General features: G+C 35.1%; 1 protein-coding gene across 1 annotated transcript in view; it reads left to right on the plus strand.

Moving 5' to 3' along the window:
• Nucleotides 1-24,746, plus strand: part of DLG2 (discs large MAGUK scaffold protein 2) — a 2,032,915-nt gene that overhangs the window by 331,406 nt on the left and 1,676,763 nt on the right. Inside the window, exon 4 of the mRNA XM_063094161.1 lies at nt 6,520-6,665. Within this exon, the coding sequence (XP_062950231.1) occupies nt 6,520-6,665 (146 nt within the window). The remainder of the gene's footprint in view (nt 1-6,519; nt 6,666-24,746) is intronic.

The raw sequence follows: 24,746 nt of genomic DNA on the forward strand, positions 1-24,746 counted from the left end.
CCCTTTCTTTCTTGTACAGAAGTTGTCCCAGACTCAGAATTTCCTTGCTCTAATACTGGAGTGAAACTTTTCTCTAAAAGCCCTGGTTCCTTTTAGTAGAAGATATGCGTATGTCTTAAAAGAAAGTACATCTTACAAAAATTATCATCTTTTTATTGATACTGTAAGGAAAGAATCCTCAGATGATTTCAGTGAATTCTTGGGATTAAATAGCTTTGGTGAGCTATAGCCAAATGTCCATTAAGAAAACAATGTAGGGCCAACCCTGTGGCTCACTCGGGAGAGTGGGGCATTGGTAGCGCCGAGGCCGCGGGTTCAGATCCTATATAGGGATGGCTGGTGTGCTCACTGGCTGAGCGTGGTGCAGACAACACCGTGCCAAGGGTTGCAATCCCCTTACAGGTTAAACAAACAAACAAACAAACAAACAAACAAACAAAGAAACAAAGAAACAAAAAAACAATGTACTAACAGTAACCACTTCCACAGGGGTTTCTGGTTGGCAGAGAATAGAGGTGACTGTAGTTATCTCCATAATACTATCCTTGGCAACATGAAGGCTGGGATGGGGGAAGCAAAAAGAGACTTTCCCCAGTCACTTTTATTCTAGTCTGTAATATAATAGATGAGAAAGTATGTAAACATGTTACACATTCTGCATTCTGGTTACTTTTTTGTTTTACTGTAGTTAAGTAGATAATTACAGAGCAATTTGTGACTCATGTAAGAAAAGAGTTTCATGATTTACGAGTCATATTAACTTAACTTAAATCATGTAAAAAGAAATCCATTTTTTCATTGCTCATCATATTCACAGTTTGCCCAATTAATTTTTGTATTTTAAAAAAATATAATCTCCCCTCAAATGAAAAAGTTTCACCATTTCTGAGGATATTCAAAATGTGTTCCTCAAATGCTTGAAGGTATAACTTAAAAGAGGAGCTCTAAGGGTCTTTTGAGGAAATGGCAGCATCATTGAAGTAAGAATGTCATGTCAGATGGTCTTTGCTTGGAAGAAGTTGAACTATTTTGAGTATATTAGTTTTTAAGGGTGTACATAAAAGACAGTCCTATTTATTATGGTTTTTCTTGAACATGTTTATAATTTAAGACCTAACTGTGCCAGAATCATCATTACAAAAGCCAGGACTTGTTTTTAAGGAGTGTAGGTTGAAACAAGAGAGATTGGATGGAATAGGGACTGTCTCAGACATCACCTAAAAGTTGGTTTTTTTTCTGTTTTAATGTGTCCTGAAGACAGTGAACTGAAATATAGTTCCTTTCAGTTGAATGTCTGGCTAATTAAATCGGAATCAATTTTAGTTAATACTGTAATATTTACTAAGTAGTTATTATTATTCTTTTCAATCAATAGGCAGAGTTTTTCTCTTGCCAACTTGCTTCTCTTACTGGGGGTTCCTCACGCTATTCCCCCCAGCACTTCTGCACTCTGAAGAAGAGGATCGAAATGACTCAACAAGGGCTGTTTGAAATGAGAGTGTGAGGTTTTAATCCCTGAGGTGCTGTTTCTTAGGGCCAGTGTTCCTGGTGGGTCAACAGCCATAGACATCACCTGGGAGCTTGTTAGAAATGCAGAGACTCAGATCCGAAGATCTTCAGGTGATTCATGTATACATTAGAGTTTGAGAAACACTCATCTGTAAATTTGACAATAGTTTGTAGACTATTAAAAAAAGTGAGGTCAAAATAGATATGCCTTCAAGAATTTGAGAAATTAACAATAGACTTCCTATATGCTAATAACACAATAGCTGAAGAAGAAATCAAGAAAGTAATACCATTCACAATAGCTACCAAAAAAATGAAATACCTAGGTGTAAATTTAACCAAGGAGGTGAAAGACCTCTACAATGAAAACTATAAAACATTGGTGAAAAGAGTTGAAGAGGACACAAACAAATGGAAAGATATATCATGCTCATGGGTCAGAAGAATTAACATCAAAATGTCCATATTACTAAAAGCAATCTGCACATTCAACACAATCTCTGTCAAAATACCAATGACATTCTTCACAGAAACAGAAAAAATTATCGTAAAATTTGTATGGAACTATAAAAGACCCCATATAGATAAAACAATCTTGAACAAAGAGAACAAAGTTGGAGGCATCACACCTTCTAACTTCAAAATATACTATAAAGCAATAGCAACCAAAGCAGCATGGTACTGGCATAAAGACAGACAAATAGAAAAATGGAATAGAATAGAGAGCCCAGAAATGAACCCACACATTTACTGCCAACTGATTTTTGATGCAGGTGTCAAAAATATATAGTGGAGAAAGTACAGACTTTTTAACATATGGTTCTGGGAAAACTGGATATTTACGTGTAGAAGACTGAAACTAGATCCTTATCTGTCACCATATACAAAAATCAGCTCAAAATGGATCAGAGACCTAAATTTAGAACTGAAACTATGAAACTATTAGAAGAAAACTGGGGGAAACACTACACGAAATGGGACCTTTTTGAATGAGACCACAAAGGCATAGGCAACTAAAGCAAAAATATGTAAACAGGACTACATCAAACTAAAAAGCTTCTGCACAGCAAGGGACACTGTGAACAAAGTGAAGAGACAATCTGCAGAATGGGAGAAACTGTTTGCCAACTATACAGGGGCTAATATCTAGAATATATAAAGAACTTAATAGCAAGAAAACAAATAACCCAATTAAAAAATGGGCAAAAGACCTGAACAGACTTTTATCAAAAGAAGGCATATGAATGATGAACAAGCACATGAAAAAATGCTCAACATCATTAATCATCAGGGAAATGCAAATTAAAATCAAAATGAGTTATCATCCCACTCCAGTTAGAATGGATAATATCAAGACGGCAAAAAATAACAAATGCTGGTAGAATGTAGGAAAAAGAAACTCTCCTACATTGCTGATGAGAGTGTAAATAGTTGCAGTCACTATGGAAAACAGTATGGAGTTTCCTCAGAGAACTAAAAATAGATCTACTCTACAACCCAACCATCCCACTACTGGGAACATACCTAAAGGAAATGAAATCAATATTTCAAAAAGTCACCTACACTCCCATGTTCATTGTAGCACTATTCACAATAGTGAAGAGATGGAATCAGCCTAAATGTCCATCAATGGATGAATGGATTAAAAAACTGTGGTATATACACACAATGGAATACTACTAAGTTATTAAAAAAAATGTTATCCTATCATGTGCAGCAGCATGGATGGAACTGGCAACCATCATGTTAAATGAAGTAAGTCAGGTACAAAAAGACAAATGCCAAGCAATATCACTCATATGTGGTATCTAAACAAACAAACAAACAAAAAGAATAATGGTTATTAGAGACTGGTGTTTGGGGGTTGGGAGAGGAAGGAAAGTGGTGAACTAATAGGTACAAAATTATACCATCTACTCTAAGTGAATCATCGTGCAGTATATGCATGTATTATGTATTGAGACAACATACTGTTCCCCACAAATATGCACAAGTAAATGTTAAAATATTTTGAATAAGAAAAGTAAAAATAAAAGAATTTGAGCAGTTTAATTTTAATATCCTTAGAGGTGGCAAATCTTTTTCATTAAAGGGGAGAATATGTAAAATAAAAAAATGCTAGCTTTGGGCTGGCCAGTTAGCTCAGTTGGTTAGAGTGCAGACTTATGACACTGAGGTCATGGGTTCAGATGCCCATTCCAGCCAGCTGCCAAAATTAAGAAAAAAAAAAAAAATGCTAGCTGCTGTGATCAAATCAAGTAGTCAATTCACGTAAAAGTGTAATCCAATAGTATGCAGGTTTTCTGCAGTCTTGGGTGAGAAGGGATTTGACTTCATTCAATGATTTTCTTCTGCTTGAACTTTAAAAAGAGAGGAAATGCAAATAAACTAAAATTAGCAAGCATTCATTGTGTGCTTACTAAATGTAAGGAGGATGCTAGATACTGGGGAATACACGGCTGGATAGGACATTGTCTTCATTTCAAAGGGTATTTCATGGCACTTAAAAATTACTTGTTGATTTGAAATGCTTAAGACAGGTGGGTGAACAACTACTTATAATATAAGGTAAAATAAGAAATCACTATTAATACATCTGAGAAATACAACGTTTCTCACCTGCAATCATCCCCCACAACTCCCCATACAAACATTTTTCTTTTTGGTGGTAGCTGCAGTTGCCTTCAAAAACACTTTTTCATATTTTAAAAGGTTATAAAATTTAACTTTGTGTAATAATTTTTAATCCTATTTACATCCTATACCTGAAAATGGATTTATAAAAGCATTAGTTGGGAGTCATTTGGGCAGGTTTCTAGGAATGATTGTGAAATGTCTTTTAAAAAAGCAATTTTAAAAAGTAACCTTTTTAGTTTAGTTTTATACTTACAGAAAACTTGCAAAGATAGTAAAGATTTCCCATATATCCCATGCTCTGTTTACCTTATCGTTAACATCTTATATTAGTAATAGGACAACTAATAATGATATATCAATGTATTATTACGAAGTAAAGACCATACTTTATTTAAATTTCTTTAATTTTAGCTAATGGCCTTTTCTTGTTTCAGGATCCCATCTAGAATAGCACATTACATTTATTTATCATGTCTCGTTGGGCTTTTCTAGACTGTGACAGTTTCTCAGACTTTCCTTGCATTTGATGACCTTGACAATTTTGTGGTCAAATATTTTGTAGAATGTTTCTCCATGGGATTTTTCTGTTTCTCTCATAAATAGGCTGGGGTTGTGGGGTTTTAGGAGAAAGGCCACAGAGGTAAAGTGCTTTTCTTATCACATCTGTAGGATATCCACTATCAACATGACTTTTCATTGATTTGACAGAGGTAGTGTTTGTCAGGTTTTGGCATTATAAGGTTGTTCTTGTTTTACCCCTACTCATGCTGTACTCTCTGGAAACAAGTCACTATTCTTAGCCCACACTTAAGGGGTGAGGAGTTATACTTCCCCTCCTTGAAGGTGACATACCTACATAAATTATATGGAATTCTTCAGAAAGAGAAATTTGTCTATTTACCTCTATGTATGTATGTGTGTATCTAATAATTTATAGCAATACAATTAATGAATATTTATTTTATACTTGGGATCATAATTCAATACCATATATTTTTTGCTCAAATTACTTCAACTGTGGCCATGTCTGGCAGCTCTTTCTTGTGCTCTTACGTCTCTTTGACATACCTCTATTGCAGCAGAGGGTTTTTTGTTTGTTTTTTACTATTTTCTTACTGGTGTTACAAGATGCTCCAATCTCATCTTGTTATGTCTCCTGCCCCAGGCCTATAAATCAACTATTTCTCCGAGAAGCCCTTTTATTGGAGGATGGTATTGGAAACCAAGATCTGAGTGCTGGGTGTGCTTGTGGCTACAGGGGTGTCCTTGCTACTAGGCCCTCTCAGCAGACAGAGCCAGGAATTACATGACAGAGCTAAGAAATATACAAATACGTATTTATTTCTATTTCTATACATATTTTTATCTATGTAATATAATCTGTATCTCTTAAAAATTTTGAGTTCATATAGATACCCCCAGTCCCAATCTAATACCTCAATGTTTATTCCTTATTCTTTTACCATTTGCTGGAGAATGCTATAAAGAGGTCAAAATCTGGGTGCTGGAGTATGACGCTTTTGTATTGTTTTTTTGTCTTTGGTTTCATAGATTGCTCGTTTTCAAAATTACTTAGGTCAGCACTTTTTTCTCCTACTGTCTTTAATATATCCATTTATTAGATTAATGTATTAATTATTAATTATGTATTAATGTATTAGATTTAATGTATCCATTATTTAGATTCTTTTGTAATAGTCTGCATTTCATTTTGGAATCCCCTGACCTCCTAAATGACTTTTTAAAATTTGCATACATTAAGGTTCACTTTTTGTGCTGTTTAGTTCTATGGGTTTTGACAAATGCTTCATGTTATGTGTCCACCAGTACAGAATTATTAGAGAATATTTTCATCATCCTTTGCTTTATCTATTCAACCCTCCTTCCCTTTCCAAGAACCTCTGGCAACAACTGATTTTTTTTTTAATTGTCTCTTTAGTTTTGCTTTTTCCAGATATCATATAAGTGGAATCATTCAGTATACATCTTTTTTCAGACTGGTTTATTTCATGTGGCAAAATACATTTAAGATTTGTTTATACTTTTACATGGCTTGATAGCTTATTTCTTCTTATCACTAAATAATATTCCATTATTTGGATTTACTGCAGTTTATCTACTCACCTTTTGAAAGACGTCTTGGTTGCTTTGAGTTTTTGCAATTACGAATAAAGCTGTTATAAGCATTCACATGCAGGTAAAAAGGCAATTTGAAGGATTTCCTCTATTCTGACTCTTTTACTTTGAGATACATATTTATGTAATTCTGTTAATCAACAAAATTTCCATATGCATGTAAGTGTATATATATTCAGACGCTATTTATGAGGTGGCACATGACATTTTGATGCTTCCCTTACATTTTCTTTACAGATATTCAAGAATTTTATGAGATGACATTACTAAATTCTCAAAAAAGTTTTGAGCAGAAGATAGAAGAAGCCAATCAAGTGGCACAGAGATGGGAGAAGACATCCCTTCTTGCTCCATGCCATGATAGCCTTCAAAAATCTGCAGAGGTATACTATTGAAATTTCTGAAAGAACTGAATAATATTAGGCCAGTATACTAATGCCACAATGTTTATTCATTACTTTTTACCACTTGATGGAGAATGCTACGTAGAAGCCAAAATCTGGATGCTGGTTTATTACCGTAGTATCATTACTTCTAAACCCTCTGAGCAGAGCAAGGAAATGTACATGTGTATATTGACATGTATGTATACATATAGGAGTAGGAGGTTGCAGACAAGTGAGGAGAAGGTTAGAATTATACATACAATATTGGATTAGAGTTGGAGACAACAGTATAAACTGAATAATACTTATGCCTGTAAAGAAGTAGTGGTAGGAGTAGTAATTATTATCAGCATATGGTGACAGTAATAATAGAAATGTAATTATACCACAGTGCATGCAATTTTCATATATGAAAATCCAGGTTTTGCCAAAAGATAAAATAGGGTATGGGAAGGACATGATTCTTCACATTATACAGTGTAAGTGTTTTCTGTTATGAATATTGTCATTGTTGATTCAAGCCTAAGGCATTCTGGAATTTCAGAACATGGTTTCATGTGTGATAGGGGAAGGAGATGGATAGAGGGATAGGAGTGTTTGGTCTAAGTGATTGTCATAACAGGGGCACATATCCTGGGCCATGAAAAAACTTATTCATTGGGGTATAGGAGCAAAATCATAGAAGTCCCATTTCCATTTCTTTTTATCACATTCTTTAAGATTTTTATACCATATACCATATTAGTAGCAATACACGTGCATTTAAAAAATAAATATAAAGCTAGAGTTGTATGTGCAAATGTTTTTTACAGACAGAATTATGGGATCAAACAGTTTGGAAACTACTGTGGGAATTAACAGTTACCAAAGGGTAAGGCAAGTTGGGTCATGTCTCAGTTTCATAGTTGAGGACTAATATGGAGGCAGGGGCAGATCAATGACATTTTTAAGTGGCAGTCAGTACATTGCAGGGAGGTAATAGTACGCACACATAAACACACACACACAAACAGATAAAATTTGTCAAAATTGGGATTATGTTGCTACTGCCATGACTTGGAAGCTACAGGAAATCCTAGTGCCAATAAATAGCACTTGGCTAAATTTTTGAATTACTAAGATTGAAGCCTCTCATATGCTTTCCGTCCTATTCAGAATTGATGCGGAAATTGGGTAGGACTGAGCCTAATGATCACTTTGCTTACTTGAAGAAAGTTAGTAATGATAATAATTTGTTAATTAATAGGTAACAAGTATGTGAATTTATACTTAAAAGCATTTACAAAATCATTCTAATTTCAACACCTAGAAGTAATCATTTTTACTTTTTCAGTCCTTTTTTTTTAATACAAATATATGCACATAAAATTGGGACAATAGCATGCAGGGTGTTTTTAGGTCTTTCAGATTTAATATTATGCTAATAGTATTTATCCATATGATGTCATTAAATATTTTAAAAAAATTTTAATGACTGTATAATATTCTATCATTTGGAAATTATTTAAGGAGTTCTCCATTCAATATTTAGCTATCTCCATTTTTTTTTTTGCTAGGAGTAATGCTGTAATGGACATCCATATCCATAAGCCCTTGTGTTTTTTCTGCTTATTTCATTAGGGTTGAATTTACAAATGAAACTATTGAGCCCAAGGGTATGGACATTTTTAAGGATCTTTATACGAATTATCAAAGTGCTTTGCAGAAAGGAACTATCAGCAGTGTTTGAAGGGGTGAATCTGCCTATACCCTTAGTAGCATTAATTTATTATTCAATGTATTTTGTCAAATTAATAGATAAATTTTTTTTTACTTAATGCTTTAAATTGCAATTATTTGCTCATTATTGAGACTGAACTGTTTTTTTCTTGTTATTGGCTTATATATATTTCTTTTGTGATTCATTCAAGCTTTGTCCATTCTTCTTCATGGTGCTACAATTCTTATTGTTCTGCAAGAGCATTTTATTTACAAAACATGACGTCCTGTTGTCACAATTGTTGCATTCTTTCTAGTTTGTTTATTACAATTAATTTTGTTTATAGTGCTTTTTGACATTCAAAATATTTTTAATTTTTATATAATAAAAATCTGTTACTTTTTCTTTTATTCTTTCTTCTTTGCTTTGTCCTTCCCCATTCTGTGATTAGTTTTCTCCTTTTGGAGAGGGGACTTACATTGCTTTGATATTTTCCCTTTTTGAATTTTCAAAAATTATTTTATTCTGGGCCGACCCGTGGCTCACTCGGGAGAGTGCGGCGCTGGGAGCGCCGCAGCGCTCAGGCGGGGGTTCGGATCCTGTATAGGGATGGCCAGTGCGCTCACTGGCTGAGCGCGGTGCGGGTGCGATCCCCTTACCAGTGACAAAAAAGATTAAAAAAAATTATTTTATTCAGTTTTTAGATGTATAGTCCTATCAATGTACATAATTCTGTATAAATATATAAATGATAAAATGTATACTTTTTATTATAAAGGGAGTTCTTTTAAATTTTTTTTCTATTTTTGCGTGTCTCCTCTTTTATTCACTTTCTGCCTACACTGTATCAGCTCTACCCTCTCCACATCCAAGGTAACCCATGTTAATAACTTAATGTGTTTATTCCTACTGTACACATGTAATATGAATTCATGTATAAGCTACATACATGTATTTAGGATTTCTCTATATATATTCATACTGGAGAATACACACATATATACATACACAGAGGATTTTGAGAAGTCATTGTTTCTCAAAAAAATGTTCACATTACATCAAAATTTCTTCAAGTTGCCTGGTTTAGTTCTAATTTGTTCTTCTGATAGATGCATAATTTCATACTGTAGGTATATCATAATTTATTCAATTATTCCCCTCTAGATGGGAATTTACTCTCTTTTCATTTTTCTGCCACTGTGATTAATGCTGCAATCATCCTTATATGTACATCTGAACTTACTGATGCTTTTCTTCTGTAGGATAGATTCTAAGCGATGGCATTGTTGGCTCCAAGAGTATACATCCTTTTAATTTGAATAAGTGTTGCCAGACCGATTTCATTTTTCACATTTTCAGTGGCAATGCATGTGGATGTAATTTTACCTCATATCCATGCCAATAGATATTGCAGCTCTTAATTTTTAAAGTTTATTAGGCATAGTGATATTTTATTTTAAATGTAATTTCCAGTTCCCAGACTATTAATGAATTTGAGCATTGTTTCTGTGTTTGTTGGCTCTTTAAATTTGCTCTTCTATGAATTTATTCATATTCTTTGCTCATTTTTCTATTGGATGCCTTTTTCTTGTTGATTTGTATGGGCTTCTTGTTTATTTAAATAATTCAATTTATACAATCTTGCTATATATAGATTTTTGTAGGGAGAAAAATTTTGCGTTAATGGATATACACTTTTGTTTTTTAATATCTTTTCTTCAAATACCAGCTAGGTAACTCATTTTTTAAAAAGTTAGGCTGTTTACTAATGGTTGTCTAAAAGGTTATTTGACTGAATTCATGAAAATTTGAGCTTTTAATTGGTTTATAAATAGATACAAACAATATAAAAATGAATGATGAGAAAAAATACACATGAATATTATACATTTATTTTTTCAGTGTCAAAATCAGCACAAACAAAGCAGCATTAATGTAATATGTATTTCTTCATGTGCAATTTTAGGGTTTCTTTTAACTCTATTTTATGTATCCTAAAATCTCTTTTCAGGAAGTCCTCAGCCTATGGTGATTTGAATATTGGCCTGTTATATCTAAAACATCAGAACATGAACACACACTAACTTCAGTCTCTTTTTAGTGAGTCTGATTGCTGTCCCTTAATGGGCTGTTTGAGTCAAAGGGATGAGCCGGTTGGTCCATATCACTGCAGATGAAGATGAGCACAGGGGAAAGTGTCTCTTATGTGGGGTCTTTGTGTTCTAAGGCAGGACAATTGAGGATCCTGTCCTGAAGGTTTGGCTTTCCAAGGTCAAAGTTTAGAAAATGAATCCAAATTAAGTTGTTGCTAAAATGGTCTAAGTGGAGAACAGTAATTGAAAAGCAAGGCCAAAATGAAGTTCTTAATCAGAAAAGCTTTGAGTAAGGGACAGCAGTCTGAATAGATTCTGATGGTGTAGTGCAAATGCTTGCTGTTTCAGGTTTTAATTCTCACCTCATGTCCTCTCCCCTGGACAAGCTGGAAAGGACATGTAAACTCTCTAAGGGCAGTAATCATAAATCTTCCTTATCTCTGATTCCTTACCACCCACAGGGATGTTTGGCACAGAGTAGGCTCAAGAAATATATTTTGAACTAGAAAGCAATTCCTCTAAGTGTCATTTAGTTCCCAGATTCAGTCTGGCCACAGGGCTCCTTGCCTATCTCATTCTGCCTCTTTCTTTCTGTTCTCTTAGCTGGACTTCTCCAGGATGTTGGATAGAACAAATAAGAAACTGTGTGCCTGCATTGATAAAATCTGGAAAAGGATGTCATAGATAATATACTCTAAACCAATAAGAATGATGTTGCTAAGTGACTGGTAACTTGGCTCTGGAGATGGAAATTCTAAGATTTAAGGCAGTGGAAGCACCACTGAAGCATTAGTTTCAAATGGGTTGTATAAGTGCTAGCACATTTATTTTTTATAAAAGGATTTATTAAGACATCCATTGCCCTTTGAAATTTTTTGACAATGCGGGAAAAATGCAAAAAAGAAGTTTCCTCTGACTTTAGTCTACTAATATGAGGTAAAATTCAAGATAAGTGGTTGAAATACTAAGATTTTATATTGTGTATTCAGGATTTAAGTTAGTGTTTTGTATTTATTTTAGTAGAGTCAAGTCAATCTCTTGACAATGTGAAGACAAAAAAATGGTAGCATAAGAATGAAAATTTCAGGGCAAACAAGCATTGGATCAAGTATTTTAAAGGCAGATAAATGACTTGGCTGCAAAATGTCAGTGCTATTTTAATTCCAAGAAATTAAAGGGGCTCCCCCACTAGAGGGCTCCACAAAGAAGGGTACCAGTGCACACTCTGCCTAGCACAGTGCCCGGCACAGAGTAATTTTACCTAACTATAGTAGTGCATAGAATTTTTAACATTATTTTTCTATTAAGTCATCCTAATCATAGTATTAATCCTTGAATCTGTCCAGTGGCACAAAACATAATCTTAGTCAATTCTGGGTTTTCTCAAAGCATTTCCACTTACTACTTAGCCCTTCCCTATTTTCCCTCCACTATCCATTTTTTCTCAGAGAGAACAATTCCCTTGTGCATATGTTGTGCCACAGTATCTCAGTGAGAGCAGAGACATTGTGTAATATTGTACATCACTGTGCTGAGGACAGTGCCTGCTGGTACATTATAAGGCTCAATGACTATTGGTGGATTGAATGACATTGGGAAGGGGTAGGAGAGACATGCAGAGAAGGTTATGGTCATCAATTGGCATCCACTATGAAATAATTCCTACTGGGACATTTTCTTTTTAACCTCTGGGAGTTGTTACTCTATTGTGTTGGCATTTGAAGCTGAGATACGTGTGTCTCCATCTGGTCTCTAGCTGTAAGTCTACTCTACCATCTGCTTGTCCTCCTCATTCCAACCACAAAGCTTCTTAACTTAAAAAAAAAAATCTCCATCTGTAATATATTGTGATTACATGGGTAGAAATTAGCAGCAAAACGAGTATTTGGCTGCTTCCTACTCTTCTTTGGGTACAGTGGGACCTAATGAGGCTTCCTAGGACCTTCTACCTAGAGATTCCTTTAACACTGTTTCTGCTTCATTCTCCTGTACCCCATTGTTATGGTCTGAATGTTTCTACCCTCCAAAGCTCATGTGGAAACATTGATCTGTAATGTGGCAGTGCTGAAAGGTGGGTCCTTTGGAAGGTGAATGAATTGCCGGGTTTATGCTCTCATGAATGGATTAACCCATTCACAGATTAATGGGTTAACAGATAACTGGATTATCAGAGAAGTGGCACTTGTGGCTTTATAGAAGAGGAAGAAGTATGTTAGTGTGCTCTCGCTCAGGCTTCTCATTATGTGCTTCCCTGTGTTGCCTTGGACTCTGAGAAAGAGAGTCCCCACCAAGTTGGCCTTCAGCAGATGTGCCCCCTGGATCTTGGACTTCCCAGCTGCCAAAACTGTAAGAAATAAATTCTTTTAAAAAATTTCTTTTATAAATTATCCAGTTTCAGGTATTCTGTTATAAGTGGCAGAAAACTGGCTACTGACTAATACAAAAAATTGGTACCAAGAGTGTGGTGTTGCTCATAATGAATACCTGAAAATGTGTAAGTAGCTTTGTAACTGGATAATAGGCAGATTCTGGAAGAATGTGGAGAAACAGGCTAGAAAAAGCCTAGATTTTGGTGAGGGCTTAGAAGACAAGAAGACCAGGGAAAGTTAGACTTCTCAGAGATTGGCTACATGGTGGTGACCAGAATGCTGATAGAAATATGGATGATATAGGTAATTCTGAGGAGTCTCAGATGGAAGTGAGGAGGAGCCTATTGGAAACTGTTAGGGCAAAGATCACCCTTGTTATAAACTGGCAAAGAACTTGGCTGGTTTTTGTCCATGCCTGAAGGTTTTATGAAATACAGTACATAGGAGCGATGAACTGAGGTATTCTGTTATAACTGACAGAAAACTGACTAATATACTTACTGATGCCAGGGAAATTCTGGAAAGTGTTAGGATAGAGGGAGGAAGCAAGTTGAAGTGATTCTCATCAAAGTTTACTTATTCTCTTCTCCTACTCTTTTTTCTGTTGCTCCTTAACTTGAGTTTTTTGGTCAGGGAGTTGGAGTGTGTATGTATGATGGCATATTCTTGTAAATCTTTCTACTCTTACATCTGGAGTATAGCTTTTAAATTTAAAAAGACAAGAAAAACAAGAATATGATGTCTGTGCCCTCTGTTCCTATGTCCCCTTGAGGTTCTAGAGGTCTTCCAGGTAGCAACACAAATGTAGGATGATCAGAGAGGAAAGTTTGTCATAAATAAATCATTCTATCGTTATGCAACAGATACAGGAAGATTTTCTGCTCTGAGAGTAGCAGATATCCTGCAACTTGAATTCTAATATGTGGCTTGATACAGGATAATTTGCTATGAGGATAGGAGGATAGTAGATAGATATTTCTTAATCAAGTTCTAAAAAAACAGAACAAATAAATAACGTGAAGCCTAAGTCTCACCGAAAGTTTGCTTTTAAAAGGTACTTGTGAAAAATACTGCACATCTTACCTTTCAATACAACTCAATAGTTATTTGGTATTTTTGACCCTAAAGGTAGTGTTTCTGTTCCATTATTTTTTCTATAAATTAAGTCAGAAATTATGAAGAAATGATATGGAATTTTGTAGCATCTGACAATGCATAATATTTAATATAATTTGGAGGCTGGCTGGTTGGCTCAATTGTTCAGAGTTTGGTGTTATAACACCAAGGTCAAGGGTTGAGATCCCTGTAAGGGCCATGCACCAAATAATTAAATATTTAAATTAATATAATTTTAAGTGGTTGGTTTTTTGTTGTCCTATTTTCAATCAGTGTGCATGCAATATAGAAACATTCACAGTGGTAAGGTCTCTAGCATTTCTAGTGGAACATAAGTCATATCATGTCAATCTTTTATCAAAACCTTCCAGTATTTTCCTACTCAGAGTTAAATGTAGGGTCCCTACAATGGGCTGTATAGCCCTACACATCATGACCTCAGTTACCTTTCTAATCTGAATCCTACAACTTTACCCCTCGCTTACTCCTGTCCAGCTTCCCTAGCTTCCTCTCTGATCCTCAAGCTCATACAGCCTTGGATCTCTGCACTTGCTTTGTTCTTCCCCTGAAACACTGTTCCTCCAGATATCTACACAGGAAGGGTGAGTCACTTCTTTCAAATCTTTAATGTCACGTTCTATTTAAAATACCCCCTCATTTGCCCAGTACTCCCACTCCTGTTTCTTACTTTGTTTTTGTTCATAGTACATAACACCATCTAATAGAGACCTTATGGCTTAGGGGGTATGAGCAAGGTTTCTAGAGTCAGACCATTTGGGTTTGAATTCAGGCTTCACTACTAAGTTGTATGACTTTGGGGAAATTATTTCACTTCTCTAGATTCCAGTTTCTTCCTCTAAAATGGCATTCTCATAAGAATTAAATGTCTTCCCTCTCAATAGAATGTGTCGTGAGAGCAAGGATTTTTGTTTATTTTGTTTATTGCCTTTTCTCCAACATAGAGAATATTCTCCCATTTTGTTGAGGAGTTTAGTTATATTGTTTTGGCGTACAGCAATTTTTCCTAAAAACAAATCTACTAAAGTGAGTTTTTTAGCTAGGGTCATTCTGAATCTTCCATAAGAACTAGCTATATTTTTAGAATAAATGTGTAGTCTTATAGACTATTGATAGAATGACTCATTCATTCATTAATTCTTTCACTTAAATGTTTATTGTTTAAGCTACTATTTTTTTTAGGCTTTGTACTAGATACATTTAATAGGAGACACTAAAATTAAAAAGATATTTTTCCATCGACTTTGACTTCAAAGAGCTTGTTATCCAGTTGAGAGTCTAGACTTTTAAGGATGAGTTCATGGAGATGGTGACTGAAGCTAAATAACCTTGAATAAGTTATTCAACCACTCTAAACTTCATGTCCCTCATCAATATGACAGGGATAAAATTGTCCATATGTCAAAGGGCTTCAAACTCATTAAATGAGATAATCTACATAACGTGTTTAACACAGTGACTGGCACCGAAATGACACTCAATAATTGTTATCTGCTATTATTGTTGCCTTGAAGGATGCCTTGAAGGATGGATAGAGTGTGTAGGAATGGGCAAAAAGTGTGTTTAAGGCAGAGAGAACAAACATCTATATAGTGTTACTTATGTGTGAGACACTGTTCTAAATGTTTGACATTTATTAATTCCAAGTGCTTCCCCTCTGGCTCTTCCTGATAGATCTCTTATCTCTTCTAAGGTTGGTTAAAAAAGAAAAAGCAAGAAAAACTCTGAAATGCTCCCAAGACAGTATAGATCTCCACAAATAAAATAATCCTGGTTTGACACTCTACAGATGGTCATTTGTCAGTATTTCTCCATCAGCCTACTGCTGATGTGATTATGCCTGGTTTTGTCTACTCCCATTTCTGTAATAGGAGATATCTGTTAAGAGTATGGAATTTGTGGGCCGGCCCGTGGCTCACTTGGGAGATTGTGGTGTTGATAACACCAAGGCTGTGGGTTCGGATCCCATATAGGGATGGCCGGTTAGCTCATTGGGTGAGCGTGGTGCTGACAACACCAAGTCAAGGGTTAAGATCCCCTTACAGGTCATCTTTTAAAGAAAAAAAAAAAAAAAGAGTATGGAATTTGTCATAACCTTTCTCTTATTACAAGGGAAAAATAAGTAGCTGGCTAGATCAGGAATAGAAAGATTTTTAGAACGAGGTTTATATTGTTCTAATTTGTTTTCCTCCTTAATCCACTTAGACCCTCATTTGGTAGCTTGGACTTGCCATATTACCATTACCAAAGGATATGAAGAAAACTCTTTTTTTGTCTCCCTTTCCAACCAACACCCACACACATATACAGGTGAAGGCTTTTAAAGCATAAAGAAGTGACCAGGGTTAGCTTCTCTGCTCAATCCTTTATCTACCAAGAAGGGAACTACTATGGTGAGTTTAGAGTTCTTGGGGCTGGTGTTGGGGATAATTGTTGTATAGGCAGGGCTTAATATATAATGTTAAATCCCTTCACACTGCTGGAGAGTCCTAGAGCAAGAAAGATTTCCTGCTGTTTTCAGCAGTATTAAGCAGCATTTTCCCTAAGACCCCTAACTAAGGATATTTTTATTTAACTGTCTCTCCTCATTGTCTGATTCCATGTTTTATAGTATAAAGATTTATACTATAATCTTTATAAAGATTGTCCTTTTCTGGCTGGTTCACCAAACCTCAATTCTTAATGAGGATAACATCATTTATATATTAATTTATTCTGCCAATATTTATTATTCATTATATGCCAAATACTAGACATACTTCAACAAACAAAACAAAAATTTCTTCCCTTATGGACTTTATATTCTAGTGGGGGAGACAAAAAACAAGTAATCATCAAAATTAAATAAAGTTTAATATATTAGTATGCTATGGGGAAAATAGATCCAGTTGAAGAGGAGTAGTAGTGCTGGTTGCAGGGGATTTCAATTTTAATGGAGCAGTCAAGGCAGGCCTCAATGACAAATTGACATTTAGCAAAAACTTGAAGGATATAAAAGAATTATCTGTGAGGTTACGTGGGGAAAGGTCATTCCAGGTGGAGGGTTTAGCCAGCGTTAAGGTCCTAAGGTGAGAACGTACCTTATATTCAAGGAATATATATTCAAGTATAATCAAGGAATAATGGGACAAGCTCATTTGGCTGCAGCTGAATGAGCAAAGGGAAGAAATATTGGAGGTGAGAGCAGAGATGACAGGGGGCCAGATAGTCTACAGCCTGAGAGGTTGTTGGAAAGATTTTACTCTGAGAGAAACGGGAAACTAACTATTGGACAGTTTTGCATGTAAAAATGAGTTGATCTGAGCTTCCCAAAAGGCATGTAGAATCTCCTGTTTTTAGAAATTAGAAATATTTTATTTTTGCCTAGATCTGCTTAACTCATGATTAGCCTCCACAGGCTTCTTTACTGTAGCTACATATTCAGTGTATATGGAGGCTGATAGCAAGAACATTGGGGTCATTGTTTTGGATCCCATGGAGTCCTGATAGTGTGCCTACCCATGACTGTATTTTCTCTTGAAACAAAATAGATGGATTCCCAAAACAAAGCTTTGATATGGCTTTAATAGTATATGGTTTAAAAATACCTGGGGTTAAGGTTTTAGGTTTTTCTTTTCTTGAAAGAAAGTAACAGTTGAATTTCAGCCTGTGAAGATCTTGAATACAATTTTCACCTACTAGTTCCAGAAATTTCATCTCAGGTGCCTGGAGCGGAAGAGATCTGTCTTCTCACTTCCTCAGCTTATGTGTGATAAAATTCTAGCTGCTCAACTTAAGCTCTGACTTATATGAGGTTTTTGGAAAAGGTAAATCAGTCTCCCCGCCCTGACACCATAACATTTTAACCTGCAATATGTTGTTGATACCACAAGATGACAGCAGTGGAGTCATATTCTGTGTTGGAGTGGTAATGTTTTGAAACAAGATGAAAATTATTCACTCAGTCTTTATTTTAGGAATATAAGCAAGAAATGCCTTGTTTTAAAACATTTTAAAAGAAACATCTAATCCAAGGTTTGATTTTTTATTGTTGTTGTTGTTGTTTCAAAGGTGTTTTTCTGAGTTGTAAGTAGTTCATCTCTCTATTCTATACTGTCCTATACTGAGGCACATATCACCCTCCTTTCAACTGCCCACACTATTTTAACTGCCCACACTATATTAACTGCCCACACTATATTAATTGATTTTTAGTTCCTAATTATGGTGAGTTTTCTGCTGAACTTATCTTTTATTATTCTGTGAAAGAAATAAACGTAGCATCTTCCCCACTTCTGCTCTTTAAGAAAAAAAATATATGTATGCGTGTATAAAAAAAAAATATGTATGTGTTTGTTTTGAAATTCTTTTCATGGATATTTTGGCGGCTCTGGAGAAGCCAAAGTGAGTTAAGGTGACACCTGTTAAAATGTGCATGCTACTGCAGAGCAATACAATGCTGCTGTCAGTAGGCTCTTGAATGAGCTGCCACCTATCTTTGCAGATATTGGTCACTGTAGTGGATTGAATTATGTCCCCCCCAAACTCCTTGAAGCTTGAATTGTGTCCCCCAAGTTTTATGTATTAGAAATTTAGCCCCCACTGTGACTGTTAAGAGGGTGGGAAATCCTATTATGGCAATTGAAAGATGAAGCCTTAAAGAGGTGATTGGATTGTAGGATTGTGCAGTAGTGAATGGATTAAAAGTGGTGGTCGGGGGCATGATTCTGAGGGCTTTAAAAGAAGAGGAGAGTCTGTCTTTCTCTCTCTCTCTGCTTTCTCTGCTTCCACCATCTTTCAATGTGAGACCCCTGGGTCACTGTCACCACCACCAGATGGACTTTGGACTTCCCAGCCTCAGAAACTGTAAGCAATAAATGTCGTTTTTCGTTATAAATTACCCAGTTCCATGCATTTTGTTATAGCAACACATAATGGACTAATACAGTCACTTCGTAAAAGTGGACCTTTTTCTTTCATAGCCTCAGTTCTGCCTGGCTCTCTTTCCCTATCCCTTTCACTTCGTTCCTTCTTGATTCCAGTCTTCTAGTTCCTGATATTTTCTTCTTCTTTGAACTTAATGTTCTTTCTGATAGCTGTTACAAAGATGAGGAAGACCAAGGCTCTTTATTTGATCTTATACTTTAGTAGAGATAACAGTCTCTCCCATGTATAGACCATTATCTAGTTTAAAAATATTACTTATGCTACTTGATTCTCATAATGCCTTAGTGACTCAGGTAGAATTAGTGTCATTATTCTTACTAGAAATGAGAAAGCTGTAGAATAGAAATTTGCCCAAGGGTCATGTTGTTAGAAATGACTCCAAGCCAAGAATTTTCCATTACACTATAGAATAGGAAGGATATTTTCACTGGAATACTGGAGATGGTTTCACAGTTAGGTAGATTTAGAACTGGACTTTGTGTGATGCATAAGATTTAGGTTGAAGAGACAGGTGGAATACTGAAGAGGCAGGTAGAGGAAACTGAGCAAAGGCTCAGAAGAGTAATAAAAACTTCTATCTTTAAATGATGTCCAGGCTAGGCATTTTTAATGCGTTATCTTCTAATCACTATAGCAATCCAGCAAGGTAGATATTTTATTGATTGATTACTCACCTAGTTTTAAATAGAGTTTGAGATAGTAGGTAGATATTATTTCTAATTCGCAGAAAATGAAACTAAGTCTCAGAGAAGCTAAGTAACTTGATCAAGGTCAAACAGTAAAATGTGGTATAGTGGGGATTAATAAGCATTTGCCTGTCATCCTATGATCTTTCCCAGGAGAAGGTGGGAAGGGTTTTATGAATTATGCATAGTTTAGTAGGAAGGGGAGAGTACTAAGACTGATTAGGTGACTAGCCATCTGATTGAGAGCTTTAATTACAATACTATAAAATTTAGACTTTCTTCTTTAGGGTGTTGTGATCCATAGAAGGTTTTTTATGCAAGGAAATAGCCTTATCAGCAGTGCTGAGGGAGATTAAGCTGCCAGCATCATGCATGATAGATCAGAGATAGGAGAAACTGGTGGCAGGGAGACCAATTAGGTGGCTGTCACACAAGGAAATATTCAACTGGGTACCTGGAGAACTATGTATTACCCTTCTGAGGATAATGAATAGTGGATTTTTCTTTATGAAATATCATTTCTCATGAGTAGAACTTGATTTGTAAAGAAGAAATCCATGTTAAATTTAGAAAATGCACTCAAATTAACTTATAAAAGAAAGGGAAATACTGATAGCAAAGTTAAATACCTAGGGAACCTATAACACACAGAGCTGGTGGTTACTTTGCTGAGACTGAAGTTAGCTCACTATTCATCTCTGAATAATTTACTGTAAAATTTTCTTTGCTGTACTCTAGCTAGACTTTCACTAATATAACCTAAAATCGTGAGAGTTCTTTAGTTTTTTACCTACTATTGTGCAAATGCAATGAAATTGGATTACATTCATAGTTACCAGAAATATTAGACCTCAAAAGGTATATTACTGGGATGGTACAAAGACATTTAACTGTAAAATTCCACTAATATTAATAACTTTGAAATGTCTCTATATTTGATCTTCCTCTTCATTCACAATGGCACTGATGTAATTCAGGCTTTCACAGAATCTGTCTAAGGATTTGGCAACAGGCTTCTAACTGGTCTTGATAGTCTAGTCTTTGCTCTTCAAACTCAACCTCCCCAAACTAAGAGTTTAAAAACTACCTATTGATCCTCATTGTTTACTGAGTATTGTTTTATCTCCCTAGCATAGTCTTTACGGTCTGGATTTAACTCACATTAAGACTTACTTAAGCCTTGTTCTTGTTAGCACCTCTGTTTGAAATGAATATTCTTCCCTTTTTAAATAAAATCTGGAAAATTTCTATTTAATATTTAAAGGCCTACTTTTCTATCACCATTTTTTTTAATGACCTCAATTAGAACAATTTTTTCTCTATTCTGTGCTGCCCAAAGCCTCTGTTTCAGTCTTTGTCATATTGTATTGGAATGAGTTGCTCAAGTGTTTCACTTGTTACCTTTGTGAACGTCTTGATATCAAATAATATTTATTCACAGAGCTATAATATGGATTAGAACTTGTTAGGCAGTAAGTATTCAATAAATATTTATGAAGCGGATGATTGACTGTATTTTTCTTGATGTTGGAGAATGATATGCTGTTTTGTTAAATATATATGTATTGTACTAGAAACATGTCTTAAAATATCCTGGTTGACCAAGAGAGAAGGTACCTAGTCCTAGGTAAGATTTTGAAGGAAGTTGTTAAAAGTACAGAAATAAGTCATGGGTGTCCATAGCTCACACATCTTTTATAATACCTATTATATGGCAGAATATAGGACATTTACAGGCTAAAATGTGGTTGTGTAGTTCCACATCCTTCCCTGTGCATAAAAGTTTAGCAGCAGATTATGTTAGTATAAGAGTCAGAGATGTCAAAGTTTCTACAAGACCTGTTGCAGACTTGATTTGGGTTCATTGCTTACGCACTTTAATAATTCGATCTCTTTTAAAAATCCATTTTTGTGATTTTGCAATTTTGAATTTGCAATCCCATTTCTTATTAAACAGGCAGAGTATCCTGGCAGAAAAGGTAGAGGAGGCTCCATACTCTAAAGGTTTGCTCCCATAGAGAAAAGAGCCTGCATTGAATAGAGGTCCATACAACTTTGAAAATATTATTGTAAGGGAGTGAGATTTGTTCAGGATCAGTACCTTTACAATAAGATATAACAGTGAAAAAATGTTTCAAAATATCTGTACTCTACAAGGTTGATGTAATGCTGCCTGTATAGCACTGCCATGGGTCTAAGGACATCTACCTGCCTTAAATCCTGTCCATGAAGAGCTTTAAATGGAAACTTCAAAAGGACTTCATATTCTTTTTTTGTTTGTTTTAATTTATTTTTTAGTTAATTTTTTATTGAAACATTGATTATACATATTTGTGGGGCACAGAGTTATATTTCAATACATGTATACAATGTGTGATGATCAAATCAGGGTAATTAGCATATTCATCACTGCAAAACTTAATCATTTCTTTGTGTTGTGGACATTTATTTTTTAATTTATTTAAATTTTTTTTACCACTGAATAATATTTTATTTATTTATTTTTATTGGTTATTAATATTCTTGGGGTCCAAAGCTGATTATTACCATTTGTGCCCAAGATTTGATGGCCAGATCCATACCGGCAGCATGCCCATTACCTGTGTTGTGGACATTTAATCTCTCTACTAGCCATTTGTCTTGATATTCTTATCAAAGACTATACTTCCCTTGCTTTGAATCAGCTTAGCATTTTTTCACTTAGGGAGCTTAGCACTTTCTACACTGTATTATAGTTATTTGTGAGCAGGCTAGAACTACCCTATGATACTACGGGGTCAGGACCTTCGCCTTGGTATATATGGTTCATATTCCCTCAGCACTAGTTCAGATCACTGCATATGGTAACTGCTCAGTAAATTGTTCATTGGATAAATAAATGGATTATATTACTGCCTTATCTAAAGGGACCGTAGTTTTCAAATTATGTAAAAGTATGAAACAGGGCAGGATAAATAAAATTGAGAGTGCTTCTGAAAATTCTGGATATATAATAATCTAACTCATAAATTGTCCAAGAACAGATTCAAATAGTAGTTCCAGGGTATTTTGGGGACTAGAGAATCTATGTCAATGCACTATTAGCTAAACATTTTATAAAATTTTTACAGATACTACTGTTATCATTTCATTATTATTTTAATAATATGACTGAACTGTTTGTATGCAGCTGTGATTGAAAGTAAAAATATTGTGGCATTGCATATAAATAACCCCTTTTTACTTATTTAAGAGAAAGATGTTTTATTTTGAAACCTGTTGTGGTCATCTTCCACATTCTCATGAAAAATAAGTCAATTAGTATAATACCGATATCATACTAGCAGGGAAACGTAAGGAGTTCTGTTTTACAGAGTCTATGAGAGTCATAAACCCAAAGCCATTGATACCTCCAATCATTGGCTAAACTAATTTCTTAAAGATAGTGTATAATATAAAATTTATGTCATGAGATTTCTTTATAGTACTGTGATGGTTATTCTTATATATAAACTTGGCTGGGCTATAGTAACCACTGATTTAATCAAACACTAATTTAGATGGTGTTGTGCAGGTATGTTGCAGATGTGGGAACACATACAGTCAGTTGACTTTAAGTAAAGGAGATAATCCTTGAAAATGTGGGTGGGCCTCATACAATCAGTTGAAGGCTTTCAAAACAAAAAGTTTTTCTACAGAAGGAATTCTGTCTCAGCTGCAACACCATTCCTGCCTGAGTTTTCAGACTGCTGGCCTGTCCTAGATATTTCAGACTTCCCAGCCTCCACAAATGAGGGTTGATTCCTTAAAATCTGTCTATCTATCCATTCATACATACATACAAACATACATTCTGTTGGTTCTGTTTCTCTGGAGAATCTCAACTAATGTAAGTACTAGCACGTTCTAATAATAGCTAACACTTATATAGCACTTATTATATTTCAGCCAGTTATCTAAGCATTTTACATGTATCAACTCATTTAATTCTTGTAACAGTCATACAAAATTGGTATTATTATTTCTCTCAGTTTACAGATGAATAAACTAAGATACAGAAAGTTTAAATGATTTTCTTAAGGCCACAAAGCTATTAAGTGCTTACATACTTTTCAACACAATAGATTGTGTTCCTGGATGCAAATCACAAAACAGAACCAGAGCAGATCTTCACTCAATTCTTTTTCTGCTCTGTTTGTGATGGATTTAGGGTTGCAACTGATGCCATTATACTTGCTACTGGCCTGACATTCACACTATTGTAAGTAGTTAACATTTAAACATATTACTTATATGCCAAGCTCTTTACATATACTCTCATTTAATTTTCTCAATAATCCTGTTAAGTTCATTGTATTATTCACCATACTTTACAACTCAAACTCAGTCTTCTCTGAATCCGCAATTTGTACCCTTAAACTCTCTGCCCCTTGGGATATCATAGAATTCTAAGAATCTCAGAAATCTCACTGTTCAAATAGTTCAAGGACTTATCCAGTGCAGGATGTCTTGTGTAGCATTCCATTTGGTATTCCTTCATTCTCATCTGGAGTCTTTCCCCTGTTGCATAGGCCTGAGCAGAACAGCTAAATGTTATCTGGTGAACCAAGGTCCAGGCCAGACATCTTTTCTGAGGCAGTGAAGCAGAGAGAGTGGGTGGGATAGATCCAAGCTGGAGTCTACAAGGGAGAAGTTGTAAATCAGGAAACTGAGTAACAAGGTGCAAATAATAATTCTAGCAAAGAAGTAGTGAGCTGGTAAATGAAAGGATCTGGGTAAGAACCTTGATTGGAGCAGATACTTGCCTGGGATACTTTACCAAGCCAGTAGCTATACAATTAGAATGTCAGGCTGTTTTAAAAGTATGGGATTGATATATAGAGTTTATTAATTTTATTATGGTACATTCTAGTTGTTAGAATGTCTTTTCATAGTTGGAATAAAAGAATGTGCTTTCCTAAAATTCTACCCATTAATTGTAATTCTGAAACACAGGGCAAATACACTTTCTTTTCCATCAGTTTAACAACCAGCCTTATTTTTCTCCCAACCTTTCTTACCAATTATATCTGATATAGACATCATGGAGAGCTCTTTAAAGAGCCACTAGCAGTCCCAATTATGTGTTATTGTAAATGTTAAGAAAATAGGGTGACAAACAGTAACATATTTATCCTCATTGTAATGGTGCT

Source organism: Cynocephalus volans, chromosome 4 (genome assembly GCF_027409185.1).
Source record: "Cynocephalus volans isolate mCynVol1 chromosome 4, mCynVol1.pri, whole genome shotgun sequence".
In the NCBI taxonomy this organism is placed as follows: domain Eukaryota; kingdom Metazoa; phylum Chordata; class Mammalia; order Dermoptera; family Cynocephalidae; genus Cynocephalus; species Cynocephalus volans.